This window comes from Sminthopsis crassicaudata, chromosome 3 (genome assembly GCF_048593235.1).
Source record: "Sminthopsis crassicaudata isolate SCR6 chromosome 3, ASM4859323v1, whole genome shotgun sequence".
Classification (NCBI taxonomy): Eukaryota; Metazoa; Chordata; class Mammalia; order Dasyuromorphia; family Dasyuridae; genus Sminthopsis; species Sminthopsis crassicaudata.
The window spans coordinates 56,007,655-56,026,036 of record NC_133619.1 but is presented as its reverse complement, the minus strand read 5'-3'; the positions used below and the strand labels follow the sequence as shown (position 1 = coordinate 56,026,036).

The 18,382-nt window shown below is 34.0% G+C and overlaps 1 protein-coding gene across 2 annotated transcripts in view; it reads left to right on the top strand.

Annotated features, from left to right (window-relative positions):
• The window catches only part of NYAP2 (neuronal tyrosine-phosphorylated phosphoinositide-3-kinase adaptor 2), a 322,006-nt gene that overhangs the window by 143,299 nt on the left and 160,325 nt on the right, over positions 1-18,382 (top strand). For both annotated transcript variants that reach the window (XM_074298579.1, XM_074298580.1), the window contains one exon: positions 15,088-15,389. In XM_074298579.1, coding sequence (XP_074154680.1) covers positions 15,088-15,389 — 302 coding nt within the window. The remainder of the gene's footprint in view (positions 1-15,087; positions 15,390-18,382) is intronic.

Sequence of the window (18,382 nt, the reverse complement as noted above, 5' to 3'; positions counted from 1 at the left end):
TGATCTGCATTGATGGGAGTTTTTACCTGATGTGACTGAAAAGGCCTGCCTGGGGTCAATGGGGACCTCATTACTGAACAAAAGGATCTCCTTAGAAGACAGTTTTATGTACCAGATAGACCTGGATACCAATAATATGCATATTCCTTTAGTACAGATCCTGTTTTTCCACAGCTGTATATTTGAAAAGGCAGAGGCACATAGGGCTGAAATATGAGTTCCCTCTGTTTTTTACCCAGCATCTCTTAGGGCTACATGTCTATTGAAAAATGTTCTCTTGTTTGTCTTCTTCCTGTAAACAGAAAGCAGCATCACTGTCACTTTTAGAGAAGACATTTTGTCCCTGTCAATCCCCCCCTTCTTAGAGCTTGTGGTTTTTTTTTTCAGCCAGTGTCCATCTTAGGAAGAATTTCTCAGGAAGATGCACCAGAATATTAATGCAGATTGGTTTGAGAGAAAAAAAAGAAAAGCAAGATGAGTCACTCACCTTGTTTATTTGCAGTAAAAGATGGTTTGGGAGATTTCTGTATTTTATATTATTTCTTTATTAACTTTGTTACACAGCGTCTACAGAAAGTTGAAACATCTTTAGATGACTTAAAAAAATAATCTGATTTATTTATTTGCTTGTCCATCTATGAATATTGAATCTAGCACAGGTGATTGATCTTAGAGATCATGTCAAATATAGCTATTTTTTGTAAATGAGAAATTTTGACTCACAAAAAGAGATTTTCCCAAAGTCCCATAGATATTAGAGTCAGGATTTGATTGAGTTTTTCTGATCTATTAGGTGAGTATGTGTTTTCTTTGTCTGTTTAGTGGAGTCAGACAGTCCTCTGCTTGTATAGCTAGGTCTTGGGATTAGATAAGGATTCTTTAGAAGCTGACGTTATCCTCCAGTCCCCTCTGGTATTACAATCTTGGTGAAAATAAAATGATGCTAAAAACAAGATTCAAGATGATAATGATACTTGGAAATAAAGTATGAGTCCAATCAGATACCAATGTTATATCCTTTAATCAATAATTTGGGTGACAAGTATGTCAATTGCCATTTGTATCTGGTCTGCAAAAATAATCCTTTTTCTTCTTTGCTGATTCTCATTTTAATTCCATACTTCTGAGTTTTTTTTTTGTTTGTATTTCAAATAGACATTGGGAATATGCTCTGCTATGGGGCAAGTAGACATTAATGGCAGAAATAATGTAAAACCATTGTAAAAAGCATTAAAAATAATTTTTTTCAGTTTTGTACTGTTATAAGAAGAATAACATGGCTAGAGAACTAGCATTGGATTTAGGAAGACTAATCTGCTTGTGATGAAAACTCATGTTCATACCCCCTCTCCTAACCCACCACAATGATCTACATATTGCAATTGTATATAAGACTGGTTCCAGACCTATGTCCTTTGTCTAAATGGTACAAGCATAGTAATTTTATATAGAATGAATAGTGACAAACATGTCAGGTTGTCTGTCATTGTTGTTCTTGAGTAATTTATGTCATTATCTATATGATATATATTGTCTAATTTAGTCATGTCTATATGATTCCATTTGGCAAAGATACTGGAGTAGTTTGCTTTCTTCTCCAGCTCATTTTACAGTTGAGGAAACTGAGGCAAAAAGAGTGAAGTGAGTTGCTCAGGATCATACAGTTAATATCTGAGGTCAGATTTCAATTTATAAAGAATCTTTCTCTATTCTCTTGCCCCATCTTGCTAACAGAACATATTGCTTTCTTGTTTCTACCTAACTTTCACATTAACCAGCTGTTCTCATTCTTTGGGATTAGTTTCTGCTACTCTAGGAATCTCATAAAATCTTTGAACATGAATATGAAGAGCTCAGCAATTAATCTGTTACTAGAGTTATTGGAAACTTGCACTTATTATTTTCCTTTTTTGCAATTTTTTTTATCATTTTAACATTTCATAATTTTTCCTGGAGCTCTGATAGATTCTGATTATTTGTTGGACTTTATTTTTTTTCTCTTTTTTTCATCTTTCTTGTTGAGTCCATTTTATATTCCTTACACTGCTTGTCCTAACTCTTAGTTTGCATGTATATCTTGATCCCTGCTAGCCTGCCCAAATTGGAATCTAACCTTTGGTACTCTACACAGTCTGTGAAAGGACTTGTTTAGCAAATTGCTCTCATCTCAATTATCATAGACTTTCTTTGTTACTGGATTCTTTCATCCAGTATTTTGATTTCATTATCTTCAATTCAATAGACAATTAATCTTTACTATGTGTGAAGTGGAACCTGGGCAGCACAGTGAATAGAATGCTAGTTCTGAATTCAGAGAGACTCACCTTCCTGAGCTCAAATCTAGCCTCAGATATTTGTTGGCTGTGTGAGCCTGGGCAAGTAAAGTAGTTAACCCTGGTTGCCTCAGTTTCCTCATCCATAAAATGAGCTGGGGAAAGAAATGACAAAACACTCCAGTATTTTTTGCTTAAAAAAAACCCCAAATGGGTCACAGAATTAGGCTCAACTGAGCAATAGCAACAACAACACATGTACAGAGTATATTCTAGTTTATTAGGACATAAAGATCAAAAAAGACAAAAAATAAAAAAAAATAAAAGATACCATTCTCAAGTAGCTTAAATTCTTTTGGTAGAAAATTATTCCTTTAGTTTCTTAGATTCCTATCCTGCATATCCAACTTGACCTCAGTTCCCCTAGTTTTAGCTTTCAATAGTTCCAATAGATCCAATATAGTTTTTAGCCCTTCAATTGACACTAAATCCATTCTAATATGTATACATGCATATAAATATATAATATAAGATTCATATGCAATATGTATGAAAATAAATGTTTTTGATAGAGGCCATGAGGTGACGTGGTTAGAATGCCAGTCTCAGCTTCAGGAAAAGCTAAGTTCACACTATCCACTCATCTACTCTTGACATTTAGTAATAATGAGAACTTTAGGCAAGTAACTGCCCAGTATTTATGTTCTAACTTGGAATTCATGTCATAGATCTTCATTTCATATTATTATTCTTTATCTAGATTTATCATATTTAAAATTAATAAATCTAGCAAGCTATTACTATCTTTTCTAAGTAAAAGGTATAACTTGAGTGACAAGTTTTGTCAATTGCTGCTTGCATCTGGTTTGCAAAAAAATATCCTCTTTTTTCTTAGGCTAATTGTCACTTTAATTTCATACTTTTGGGTTTTTTTCTTTGTATTTCAAATAGACTTTGGTGATATACTGTGGCACATGTCTTTTAATGGCAGAATTAATCCTTTTAAAATGTTTAGAAGTAAACCTTTTGAGTTTTATATTCTTATGTTATACAGACGCATGGATAGAGAGCTAGCATTGAATTTAGGAAGATAAATTTGCTTGTGATGAAGGCACATGTCCAGACCTCCTCTCCTAACCCACCACAATGGTCTGTGTGTATGGACTTGAGTCCAGATCTGCATCCCTCATCTAAATGGGACATGCAATTTAATTTTATATGGAGTGAATAGTGACAAACACATCAGATTGTTGTCAGCACATTGTTGTTGTTTTTGAGCCATTTTCAATCATATCTGTGTGATTTCATTTAGTGACTACCCATGTAGTGCTTCAGTGGAGAGAGTTCTGGTCTTAAAGTAAGGAAGACCTGAGTTCAAATCCAGTCTCAGTAATTTATTAGTTGTATGATATTGGTCAAGTCATTTACACATAGTTAGCCTTAATCCACTGGAGAAGGAAATGGCAAATAACTTCAGTTATCCTTGCCAAGAAAATCCTATGAATAGTATAGTTTATAGAGTCATGCAGAGCTGGACATGACTGAACAATAAAATCCCTATCCTTTGCCATTTAAAATTGAATTTACCAAAGCTAATATTTAAGCTTTTCCCAAATAATCCATGTCATCATTACCCTAGAGATAGTCCCATCTCCAGGAATGAGTTAATATAATTGTGAAAACAGAGAGCATAACTTACTGTCATTCAAGTAAGTGATCCAGAATCTAATTCATGTAAAAAGTAATAACATGATATTATTTCTAGTAGCTCCCTTTTAGAGTCTTTTCTGCCACAGAGTACACATAAATCCCACACTTGGCCATGGTGATCCATGTTAAATTATCAGGGAACAGTTTCTAAATATATTCTTTTTGCACATTTTGCCTAGTTATTTAGTAATACCAATGATGTGGTTCAAGGGCCACCATGATGTCAGTGATATAGACACTAGATGATGGTAGATACTGAAAGTTGAGGTTCAGGCACATGAAGAATTCACAGTGGTCATTATCTTTGGCAAAAAGTATATTTATTTAGGAGAATATGTTACAGACAAAATGAAGGAATACAATAGACATCAGGAATGGTAAATATGAAACAGAGTTGGGAGAGCATAGAAAGGGGTTTTACTGAGGACATAGCATCCAAAAAAGTTAGATAGCTATAAGGAGGAGAATTGGGTTGTGAAGCATAGTAGAATTAGGAAATGGGAGAAGGAGAAGGGAAAAGACACCAAGAGGCAGAGTGCCATGGCCAACTGACCCAAATGGAGATAGTAGTTATGGAATGGATGGTCCATAAGTAGATTTTATAGGGAAAATTTAACCTCAGGGACATGACTGGAATTTTTGACAGGGCATGGCAAAGTAAGGCTGCCCAAGACCCCTACAGAAGGTGAGTCTCAAGAGTGTGACATACCTTGGATTTCAGCCCAGATGAGCTCTTCAGAGGGTGAGACCATGGAGCTAAATTGATCTTTATCAGTGCCTTCTCCCTGCTTGCCTCAGGGATTAGTTCTTTAATTTCTGTGTAAAATCATTCAGGACTTCATCAACCAATGAGCAACTAGACATTAAATAAAATGTAATAAACATATTTAAATATTCACCTAGAATAAGAACAACACCATGTGAAATAGGAAGAAAGATACAAATAAAAAATTGATTCTTTAAAATGTCTAGAACAGGAGGAATACAGAGGAACATGAGAAGAACTATATAGAATGATAAATAATGAAGTAATCAGAACCAGGAAAGCAATGCACATTGGACATTAATAATGTGAATTAAAAGAAAATACTAAAAGAAAGTCACATATAAATAACTTCAATAAGAATTCTTGCTCCCAAAGAACAACAATGACAATAATGACAATGACAAAAACCATTTCTTAGTTCTTCAGTAAAAAGTAAAGGGAATAGAATATTCTATATATTTTCAAATGTAGTAACTGTGTCCAGAGTTTGCTTACCAAATGTTATCTTTTTCAAAGAAGTGTTCAATACATATGTCTTCAAAGAGTGTCATGTCTGGAAATGATTATGTATAAGAAGAAAAGTCACTGAAATCTTATTAAAATAAAATAATACATCTTACTATATTATGCAAATAAATTAAAAATAAGCTTGTTAGATCTACTTGATGGATATATGTTTTTCCCACTTCCTCACAAGATTATTCCTCTAGAATGACATAAATTACATCAACTTTACACCTAAATAGGCAATTTTAATAGACAGTGTCACCTGAAAAAGTTCATCATCTATATGTAGGCAACCCTCCATTTATGAATCTTTCTGAATGTACTTGGGCCACTCCTGTGTTGAAAGATATATTGTAATGTCTTACCTAAGCATAGTAATAGTTTTTAGTGTTTTTTTTAATCTTGGAAGAATATTCTAGAACCTGAAATCAAGATTATGTTAGTTTGGAATTACAAAATCCCAAATTTAGGATTTCAGAGATTATTAAGTTTACCTGCAACTATCCAATAGGTATTCCTCTTTTCAACATGTCCAATATGTAAAAAGTCATCTGCCCCATGACTATGTTAAGTACAAATTTCTTATCTCCTAACAAAGCACATTTTACTTTTTTATATCACTTCTTTAAAAAAAAATCTTTACTTAGAATCCAAATCTTCCCCAAATTTGCTAAGCTTTTATTCCCAGTTTTGAGTTCTGTCCTGAGAAAAACAAATCTAATCTTTTGTATGACAGTATTTCAAATACTAGAAAACAGCTACTATAGACCTTCAAAGTCTTTGAGAGCATTCAACCCACTTAAAACTAATTCAGTGAGTCTCTGATTAAATCATTTAAACAGAGCTGAGTGTAAAGATCCACTATGCTAGCCATTTGGTTACATTCTTAGAAGTTTAATAAAAAGAAGTCATCCAGAATCCACCATGGATTTTGAGAACCAGAAATGGAGAGGAAAGAACAAGGTCAAAAGGATCTGAGCCAAGATCTCAGCAGTCCCAGGACAACTAGTTGAAATAGAAGAGTAGATAAGACTAAGCTATGACAATATGGCCCTCCTAGGCTTGCTCTATTGGGTCTGAGGGGAGGTAGTGGTTAATATATATATTTTTATTCAGTTGTGTCTGACTCTTTGTGATCCTATTTCAGGATTTTCTTGGCATTGTCATTTCCTTTTCTAGCTCATTTTATAAATGAGGAAACCGAGGCAAGGGTTAGCAAGGTTGCACAGTGGTTAGAGTGCTGAACCTGGAGTCAGGAAGACTCATCTTTCTGAATTCAAATCTGGCCTTAGACACTTATTAATTGTGTGACCTTGAGCAAGCCCCTAAACCTGTTTGCCCCAGTTCTAACTGGAAAACAACAACAACAACAACAACAACAACAAAACATAAATACCATCAATTCTGTTCATTCTTTAAATTTCTTTTCTTTTGTGGATTCAAACTGTTAATTTTCCCCCAAATCAACATTTATTTTATTCTCTCATTTTTTCCCTTTGGGGTAATAGAACTAACAAGTAGTTTATTGAGTTTATCTTTTAAAAATGAATTCATTTTGGCTAATAATTTGTTATCTTTTGTCTATAATTTTAATTTCATTTTCAAGATTTGTTCTTTTGTATTTTATTTGAGGCTTATTTGTAGATGTTTTGATTTTTCTCCAAGATCCATTTTCAATTCATTAATCTTTTTTTAGACACATTTTAGCAGTATAAATTGTCCCTTGAAAATTACCATAGCTGTATATCTTAAATTTTGACATGTTCTTATTTTTATCATTTTTTTTTACTTGGTAATTATATCCGATGTGTTTTTTGACCTACTCATTATTTGTGGTGTAATTATTTAGTAGGCTCAAGTTTAGTCTGTATCCTTTGTTTATGTTCGCTGCATTAATCATTACTGTATTTAAAGAATGTGTCCAGTATATTTATGTAAACATACATCAATCTAGTTTGGGATATAATTAATAAAAAGATAGTTCCTGTGATAAGGTGCAAGTCTTGAAGGTTGAAAATCATCCTGAAAGAATTTTCAGGCTCAGATCATCTCCAAATCAAGAAATCAAGCTTTATTGTGACACTACAAAGTAGGTAAACTTCCCATGGGAACTAGGAACTTACAAGTGAAAAGGCAGGACTTTTTATGGGGAACAACCCATAGCATGATATGCTAACTATGCTAATTGTACATGTCAATAAATCAATTAGTAGTCCTGCTCAATCTATTTGTGCAAGAAAGCCTGAGTTAGTTGATCTCTATATCATAAACTCCAGATTAGCTCTGTCTCTACAGGATAATTTCCTCACTGGAACCCATTCAGATACTAGGTTGTTGCTAGGGACATGATCTTTTGCTTGAGTTCATTCACCCCATCTCATATCCTCAAATAATTTACAACCTAAATGTGGAAATAAGTAAGTTGATATGGGGAGAAATCTGATATTTGTTGTAGGTATATCTTATTTAGTGGAGTTAAACAATGAAAAGTGCAGAGTTGTCATAGAATTCATAGAGTGAGCCTTCTATAAAGAAAGGCACTGAAAGGAGTTTGTTACTCTAATCTCTAGCCCAGAGTTTCTAAAACTTTTTCCACCCATAATCCTTTTTGGCCAGAGACCCCAGGCATATAGGTATGTAAAATAAACAGTACTGATAATAAATCATAATTCAGTTATGAGACCCTAATAGGAATGTGAGCCACAACTTGAGAAACTTGAAGGGAAAGAAGGATGTGGAATATAGATTCAATCAAGGCTTGAGCTAGCAAGGTAATGAAATTAAAGATGATGTATTCATTGTAGGAGGATTACCTTATTCCTGGGAGTTGAAACCAGACAAAGAAAGCTAGGCAAAGTGGAAGGGGATGAGAGAAACCAGTTTCTTCCTTCTATAAAGAGACTAGGAGTAATTTGGGATTCCACCCTCCAGAAGTCTCCAGGAGAGAAGGAGTCAAGTTTTCATTAGCAGCTTCCATTTTTTTTTCCTTTTTGTTGTTATTTTTTCCTATTTATTTATTTTTAATGTACATTGTTTTATGAATCATTTTGGGAGAGAAAAATCAGAGCAAAAAGAAAAAAAACATGGAAAAGATAAAAAAAAAAAAGAAAAAAGAAGTGAACATAGCATGTGTTAATTTACATTCAGTCTCCTTAGTTCTTTTTCTGGATGCAGATAGCATTTTCTGTCCAAAGTCTATTGGGATTGCTTTAGATCATTGAACCACTGAGAAAAACCAGGTTTTTCATAGTTGATCATTACACAGTCTCGCTATTATTGTGTACAATATATTCCAGGTTAATTTCTAATGTCTGAGAATCTCGTTTTCACTCTCTTTTTAGTCTTAGCTTTCATCATTATTTTCTCTTTTCATTTTTAAAATGGAGGGATAAATGCTATTTATCCCTCATCTTTTATTTATTCAATGTGATAATAGGAGTGCAGGGAGAACCTTACAGTTGGTGCCTTGTGACAAATTAAATTTTTTAAAAATTTATTCATTTCGACAAGGCAATCAGAATTAAGTGACTTGCCAGGGTTACACAGCTGTTAAGTGTCAAATATCTGAGTCTGGATTTGAACTAAGGTCCACTTGCCTCTGGGGCCAATGTTCTATGCACTGTACCACCTAGCTGCCCCATCTTTTGGTAAATTTGTAATAAGATGTGGATTAGATTCCTTTAATATGCAAAGGCATCACTGAGTTATAATGTTACATCCCTGAAAGAAATACCACATTTTTAAAAAGTGATCCATTGCTATAGTTGAACAATTCTCTTCAAATAATCTAGGCTTTATTTCTGGGAACAGAATTTAGTCTTTTTTGTTTTTTCAGTAAGAATTTTCAGACAAATCCCTGTCTTGGTTTAATATTTATGTGTTGTTTTGTGATATTTTTCAACTTCTTTTCATTTTATTTTGTTTTATGAATCTTCTTCCTGGCTTTTTTTTTGGCTGGGGAAGATTGGGCAGCTCTTGGCTTATATCTAAGCTTTATCTGTTAGCCTTCTTGTATTCCACTTTTTTTTCCTATTGTACAGTTTGTATTTTATGACATTAGTCCATATCCAAGCTTCTTTTTTCCCCTTGAGCTCACCAAAATCAGATGCCTAATAGCCTTTCTGATAAGGCATGGGGAATGCCTGACTGATTCTATCACATGAAATATTGTCAGGTGACAAGTACAGGTGGTTTTGAGTCCCTTAATTTTATGTCCTTTCTACATGAAAAACTGGCTCTTCCCCCAACGGTGTATCATTTTCTTCAGTCTTGGGAGGAGAAATTATGATGTTCTACTCTTCTTCCCACCATGTTAAAGGCTGGTCATATAAGATAAGATTAGTTTGATGCCAAGAAAGATGCCCTTATGACTCAAGTCCAAAATAGCATCATATTTTCAGTTAAGTAGGGTGTGGAGCAACCTAGGATTAAGGTATAAACTGAATTCTTTACTCAGTCCTTGAATATTTCACATAGCTTTACCTTGTGTGAGGTTTTACATGAATTTTTCTTGATACAATACTAAATACTACATAATTGCAATCATACCACTCTTAATAAAGCTGACATTTAAGAAAGTGATCAGATAAAAAAAATCAACAAGTACTAAAGGTATTGGCCTTAATTTGACTGACTAGTAGGCTATCTTTGAAATTACATTGAGAAGTTTGAATTTCATTTATTGCTTGTTTTCTTTGGAGTTCATTTGCTGCTGCAATAATCATGTAATTATCATACCTGCTTAATCATAAGAAAAAAACCATCTTCTCTTATTGTTCCTACTGGAATATTAAACCTATTACAAAGCATAGAAATAGTTTGAGGCATAAAAGTGAATTGCAAAAGCTTGCTTCATTTTATTCTTACCCCACATTTATTTAGTAAAAGCACTAGCTTAAAAAGGAGGTTAATGGAAGACTTAAATCCATTTAATGTGCCTAGAAAGGCAAATACTATAAATCTCTATAATTTCTAGGCTCATGTATGCTTTTTATATCACTATAGCACTAATTCCATTATCTATGCTGTCACCAAAGTTCTTATATGATATATTGAGATAACATCACAATATAATATATGCTGATATGTAATAATATGTATACATATGTATATATGTTTATATATATGTATGTATGTGTAAAAAATTACATTTCAGCGGCCTGATTAAAGATAGCCCAAAGATATTTCTCAATTCTGAAGTAAGTTCGTGATTTTTCATGTAAAGCTCAGTTTCATTTTTAACAATATTGCTCACAACAATAAGCAAGTCAACAAGCATTTATTGGCACAGTTACCATGTGTCAGGCACTATTCAAGGTTCTGGTAACATAAAGACAAAAATGAAAGTGCCTTATGGAGTTTGCTATCAAGCTGGGTGAGACAATGTGAATGTAGGTAATTATGTGAACTATATATGCATGATCACATAGGATAATTATTTTTTGAGGGAACACAAGAAATCTGAGGAAACAGAAAAAGGTTTCATGTAGAAGTAGGAATCTGATTTGATCTTTGAAGTTTCCAACAAGTTTATATGAAGAGGAAGTATACTATTAAAGGAGATCTTGTAGAAGTCAATCAGATAATTAGCTAATAAACATTTATTTGGTTCCTACTTTATGTAAGGAACTTTATGTGTGTAACAAGTATGAAGTATGACAAGACTGTAATAGGAGTTTGGGGTTAGATTATGTAGGGTTTTCAGTGCTAAAGAGTGGAAGTTGTATTTGATCCTAGAGCTACTGGGGTAATATTAAGTATGAGAGTGATATGGTCAACTCTAACTTTAGGAAAATCATTTTGGTAACTGCATGAAGGATACAAAATTCAAGATTTACTATCCTAATCCTACAACTCCATTTTATGAGTGACTAAACCTAGAATTATTTAGCCATGGTGAGAAGCATTTATTTTCCAGTTTTTTTTTTTGGAGAATTGCCTATTAAATTGTTAAACTTTCCTTCCTATGAGAAAGCACAAATATATATGAATTTATAATTTACAATTAATAATCATGGAGAGTTTTAATCATGACAAATTCAGAAAGTTTTCCAGGATGAGAATTTTTCAGTTCTGCTAAGAGGTAGATTAATATTTATTTTTAAAATCCATTTAAAAATAGTTCTGAATTTTCTTCATATCAAATGTCATATCAGTGATATATGTGAAACCATGAAAAAATGTACTTTCATATTACCCATGTTGCAAAAAAGAAGAAATGGAGGAAGTAAAAAATTATGTTTTAATCTGTATCTAGACTCCAAAAGTTCTTTTTCTAGAGGTGGATAACACCATGTTGCAAAAAAAAAAAAAAATCAAGAAGTAAGAAAAAATCAAGAAGAAAGAAAAAATCAAGAAAAATAGCAAATTAAAATTATGTTTCAATCTACATCCATACTCCAACAATTCTTTTGATGGAGGCAGATATTTTTCATTACTAGTCATTTGTTATAGATCATTGTATTGGTCAGAATAGCTAATATATTCACAATTGATCATCATACAATATTGTTGTTCCTGTGTGCAGTGCGCTTCTGCTTCTGCTTATTCTACTTTGCATTGCTTCATACAGTTTGATATCTCCATTTGAAAGGTTTATTTCTTGACCTTCCTATTTGCTATTTCTCCCTATTGATATCGGTTTTTTCCTTCTGAAGTCAAATAAAATTAGTTTTATCCTTCTTCCCCATGAATGTGCTTCAAATATCTGAATACAATTATTGAGTTCCTTGAATTATTTTTCCAGGTTGAACATTACCTGTTCATTCAACAAATGCTCACTTGCTAGCCTGGCTGCCTTCTTAGGACAGACATTGTGCAAATGAACAACTTTCTTCCTAAAATATGATGCTTGGAATTGTATAATATATTCTCATTGGGACTAGGGAGGAATATAATGGAACTAATAGTTCCAAATTCTTAGAATATAGTGGTGAGTTAGATACATATCACCAACTTAGACATTTAGATAACAGAAAAATGTATGTATCTGCATGTACATAGACACACATTTTGATAGTGCCTCACCCCTTAGGTTAGCGAAGCACCTGTACATTAATCACCTATAGTCCTCCTAACTGGAAAGTGCCATTGATAGTCCCAATTTATGAAAGAATAAGATATTTAGAGAATTAAAATAACTTGTCTTAGTGTCTGAGACAGGATTTGAACCCTAATATAGATATTTCCTCTTGATGCAGAGTCCATGGTTACAGCTATTTTCAAAAATCTTTGAGTTAATACAAAGGTATGGTAGAATGGAGAGACTGTTGAACTTATATTCAGGAACAACTTGGCCTTGAAACCCAAACATTCATGAATCTGTTTCCTCATCTACAAAATGAGGAAGGTTATTTTTGTAGTATCTATCTTAAAAATTTACATGAGGAAAATAAAATGGCAATGCTTAAGAATTATATAAATATGATTTTATTTCTGTTATCTGTTTTTGCCTCCTATCATATTTGTTTTTCAAGTGTGTCTGACTTTTATTGGATCCATTTGTATTTTTCTTGAAAAAGAGACTGGAGTGGTTTGCCACTTCTTCTCCAGCTCATTTTATAAATAAGGAAACTGAAGCAAGCAGGATTAAGAGATTTATATACTAAACATCTAAGATCAGGTATGAACTCAGGAAGATGAGTCTTCCTGACTTCAACCTCATATTCCCTTCCCCTACTCTATCCACTGACCTATCCAGCCGCCCTTCTGATCAATGACTTCCTTTTCAACTACAAACTTAGATCTTAGAATACAACATTCTTCTTCTTATACCTGGAAGGACTATCAGAAGTCCTGAAATATTGCTAAACACTTAATGCAGTAATCAGGTTTTTTCCCTAGAAAAGAAAAAAACAAAACAAAACAGAATAAATCTGCAGTTATGAGTATAGGCCATTATATTCCTTTTGTTTCTCTTCCTCACTTGCAGAATAATGACAACAACAACAAAAAAATAGTACTTAGGATATTTTTGCTTCTCCTATTTTTCTGTGAATACCTGTAATTCATTCAGATTCTATTTACCTCTATTGCTTCTTCCTGTATGGAAAGAATGCTTGTGGCTAGGGGAGATATTTCAAATCATGTCTTTGAAACTTAAAGTAGGTCATGAAATGTAATTTCTAGAAAAGATCTTAGAGATTAGCTAAACCTAACCCTTCATCTTGCAGGTAAGGAAACTAGAGATAGGTGACAAGGTGATTTGTCTAAGGTTACAAGGGAAGGAAAGGCATTTACCCAAGAACATGGAAAATCTCACAAAATATACAGCCTTTTAAAATAACAGCCAAGGGCTGAGCAAAGAATTCAGTTAACACCTTGATCCTAGGCTGTCCCATACCTTATACATTGCAGAAGCATGGCACTGATTTTAGACTTTGATCAGAAAAGTATATATTTTGCCTCTTGTTATCAATCCAGTCTTATCCTACATGACCATGCTTAACATGGTAAAAGAAAGGGAAGAGTGAAGGATCACACTTACTATTCTCAAGCCCCCCCCCCAAAAAAAAAGTAATTATATGGAATGAGCCAATTTCCATGAGCAGCAATTGTTCACCTGAGAATTTTCGATAGAATCAATCAGGTATTCCCCCATGCTTCATCAGAAAGAATATTAGGCATCTCATCTTAATGATCTCAAGAGGCAAAAAAAAAAAAAAAAGTGATTTAACATGAAGGTAGAATGAAGCTCTACAAAGAACATAAAATCCTAAACATAAGTCAAAAGAAAATGAAGCACTAGCTAAATGTTTGACTTTCAGAATTTTTTTAAAGTACTCCTCACTAATTCTCATCTTTAGGATGAGATTAGATTAAAAGTTTAGGGTTATGTAATTCAACTGTTATAGTTATTAGAAGAGTCTCTTTTTCCTTTTATTTAAATTCTAGTAGAAAATAAATAAAAGTTGTCTGAAATGAACTTTATTCAGACTAAGAGAGGTGTCAAACATTTCCATAGCCATTATGCCATCAATTATCTTTCATTATCAGATCTCTAGCAGTAGAGGGATGAAATTACAAATCTTCAGAACAGTAATCAGATAGATTAAAGAATAGAGAAAGAGTTTGAGATACCCAAACCCAAATCTAATTTTAATTCCATCTCTAACCCTGATTTCAAATATGAATTCATTAAATTATGATATATGAATGTTATGGAATATTATTGTTCTATAAGAAATGACCAATAGGATGATTTCAGAGATGCCTGGAGAGACTTACATGAAATGATGATGAGTGAAATGAGCAGAACCAGGAGATCATTATACATGGCAACAACAAGACTATATGATGATCAATTCTGATGGACTTGTCGCTTTTCAACAATAGGATGATTCAAATCAGTTCCAGTTGTTCAGTGATGAAGAAAGCCATCTACACCCAGAGAGAGGAGCATGGGAACTTAGTGTGGACCACAACAGAGCAATCTCATTCTTTCTGTTGTTGCTTGCTTGAATTTTGTTTTCTTTCTCAGTTTTTTTTTCCTTTTTGATCTGATTTTTCTTGTACAGCAAGATAACTATATAAACATGTATGCATCTATTGGATTTAACAAATATTTTAACATATTTAACATGTATTGGACTACCTGCATTCTAGGGAAAGGAGTGTGGGGAAGGAAGGGAAAATTTGGAACAAGTTTTCAGGGGTCAATGTTAAAAAATTACCCATGCATATGCTTTGCAAATAAATAAATAAATAAGACCCCAAGTATGAATTAATTCACAATATATTCATGCTCAACTTTTCAGAAATCACTTATTATATACATCAGTGACACTTTTGGATAATTTATACCTGGGATTCTTTCCCTCCTTTCTATTACAGCATAGGTGGAGAAGTCGGGAGAGGACACGAAGGAAGTTACGTGGGCAAACATTTCCGAATGGGATTTATGACCATGCCTGCTCCTCAAGACAGACTTCCTCATCCTTGCTCAAGTGGCTTTTCTGTGAGATCCCAATCCCTTCACTCAGTAGGAGGCACGGATGATGACAGCAGCTGTGGCTCTCGGAGACAGCCTCCACCAAAGCCAAAGCGGGACCCCAGTACAAAGCTGAGCACTTCATCAGAGACCGTCAATACCACCGCCACGGGTAAAAGCGTCAGACTCCCTGAGAGAACTGAAGGTAAATCACACGGTTCCCATTTTAACTGGGGAAATTTATTTCATTCAAAACATTCGGGTCAGCAAATTAACAAACATCTGCTTTCCTCAATTGTACACAATTTTCCAAACATAATTAGGCTTCACGGTCCCATAATCATGACTGAATTGCAGGCAGCGCCTTGAAAACAATGAATTAAAGTAGAATATTATATGTCTTGTTGGATCAATATATAGTCATGTGCTATCAATGTTGAAGAATGAGTTCTATTTAGATGAAGTTTCCATATAGAAAAGACTGCATTTTTAAGCAGGTGGCAGGACAGTTCTTACAGGATGATATGGTCACAGCTTATAATATATAACTCTGTACTCAGGGTATAGAGCAGCCAACCTGCTCAGCAGGAGAACAAATAGGAATAGGAGGAGATAGAGAAATGGTGGATCCAGGAGTCGTGATAGGTCGCGCCTTTGATAGGAGCCAGAGCCCGGTGCACTGGTCATAAAACCATTGCTTCTACTTCCACATCAAGACCCCACCCTCACCCAGAAAGTTGGACAGCACAGGATGTGAGGAAAATATAAAGGTCCAATTTTTTTTTCAAAGTGTGTTGCGTCAAGAAGGTAGAAGTATGGCTGGGCTGTCCTGGCTTGGACTGGCTTGTTTCATCAGAGCTGGAGGACCAGGGAATTTCATGGGGAAGAATGGTTTGGCTGCACACTGGAAATACTCCTTATGGGAAAAATTGGTAGTAATTTCAACTCTTTTGTCCTCCAGAATGTCATATCCCAAATCGTCAGATCCTTTAATGTAGAAACTGCTAAATATGCCTAGAATATTGAGCCAGTTTTCCTCGACAACTTCATGAAATATGATGGATAGACTTCTTTTTGATCATGGCTTTCATGTAGTCCAGTAATTTGTAAAGTATCTCTCTTAGACCTGTTTTCCAACTCAGTTGTTTTTCGAATGAGATATTCCACTGTCTTTCAGTTTTTTATTCTTTTTGGTTTTGTTTTATTGCTTCTTGTTTTCCTCCATTTGCTCTAATTTTTAAGGAACTATTTTCTTTAGTGAGGTTTTTGTACCTTCTTTCATCTTAGGCCAATTCAACTTTTAAAGGAATTGTTTTTTTCAGTGAATGAATTTTTTCTCCCCATTTGGCCAAGTCTGCTTTTTAAGACATTTTCCTCAATGACTTTTTTGTACTTCCTTTACCATTTGGTCTAGTCTGTTTTTGAAGATGTTAATTTCTTCACTTTTTTGTCTCCTTTACCAAGCTGTTGGCTTGCTTTTCATGATTTTCTTGTATTACTCTTTATTTCTCTTCCCATTTTTCCCTCTTAACTTTTTGTTAAAGTAGGGCTTTTCTTCCAGAGTGGAGGGAATATTGTCCCAATCTTTAGAGATTTGTGTAGCTGTTTTCAATTATTTAGAGAGATCTGTAAGTTATGAAAAATCATTTATTACTCTTTTGATCTGTGAAAAATTACTCCTTTTGTCCTGGAATTGTGATTAGGATCTTTTATTCTACTGTGGCTCTGTGCTAGTAGAACTGCCACTCATGACTGTGACTGGGTCCAAGTATGGACAAAGCCAGAATCCTGCCTCAATGTAATCAAAGAGAGCCTTATAATATCCTTCTGACCAATTGTTCAACCCCCCACCCCACTTTACCATCTTTGGGCTGAAACCTCAAGAAGCTATCACTGCCACTTTCCTAATTCAGTGATTCCCAAGACCTGCTTCTGGTTTGCTAGAATTGCTGCTGTGATGGCACTATGCTTTACCCTCACTTAGAGGCAACAAACCTTTCTGGTCAATTTCTTTGTTGTCTTTGTTATCTATGGGTTGAGAGATCTGGAAACAGCCATTGCTGCCACTGATTCAATCACTCTGAAGCCTATTCTTGCTTTGCTGGAACTGGACCTATGCTGACACAACTTGCATTGAACTGAGCTCTATCACAGATTTTTCCTGCTGATATTTTAAATTGTCCTAGTTTGGAAAGTAGTTTCACTCTATCTTTTTGTGGATTCTAATGCTCAAAGAAGTCTCTGCTTTTTCTCCATCTTAGCTCTGCCTCCCATCAGTTTTGAGTTTAAAAAGTCATTTAAAATACTATTAGATAGGAGATGTAGGATCTTCAATGTTGAGAAATTGTAGGAAATAAATGCTTGGATATGTGTGTTTGTATATGTTGACTTTATATCACTGTTGCTGAATGAAATAACCTTTCTCCCTCCAAATTCAGTATTCTTTAGGTTATCTGTTTCAGTTTTTTTTTTTTCATTTAGCCATACTCTTCTTCCTATTAATGTAGGAAAGTCAAAATACAAATGTGGTAACATTAGAGTAATTTCCATGGTAATAAGCTGTATAAATCTGTTTATAAATTCAGGATTATGGTTTCCCTGCTCGATGAAAACTAAAGGGACCTGCAAAAGGTAGTAAAAAGCCCTTTTTCTAAAAAAGAAAATAAATTTAATTAAAAAAAAGAAAATGCACAAGAATACAAAGACTTTTTTGGGGGATTAGTACTTTTTAGTGTTCATTTAAAAATCTTTAATTTTTAAGTAATTAATAAATACATATAAAATAACTTGTAATGTAATGTATATGTTTTAATTATCCTGTCTTCATGGCATCAGTCTATCTTGTCCATTTTCAAGGAGTGGTCCATTTTGAGAGATCAAGTAAGGTAAAGAGAGAATAAGGTGAGATGGTAACCATTTTCATGACAATACTGTGAGGTAAGTAGTCCCAAGGAGTAAAAGGGTTCTTCATAGGGGATATAAGCCTAATGGTTAATAGTAATTGTCACCAGTTACATGGATATGAAGACAGATAGAATCTGGGACATAGCGTGAAGGGAAATAAACACAAATTGTAAGTTATCCAGAAGCTTTTCCTACCCATACTGTCATGTGTATTCACATATAGTGAGCCTGCCAATACAATAATTATAAAACATGAGACAATTTAATTTCCTGTCCACTGTCACATTTCATTAA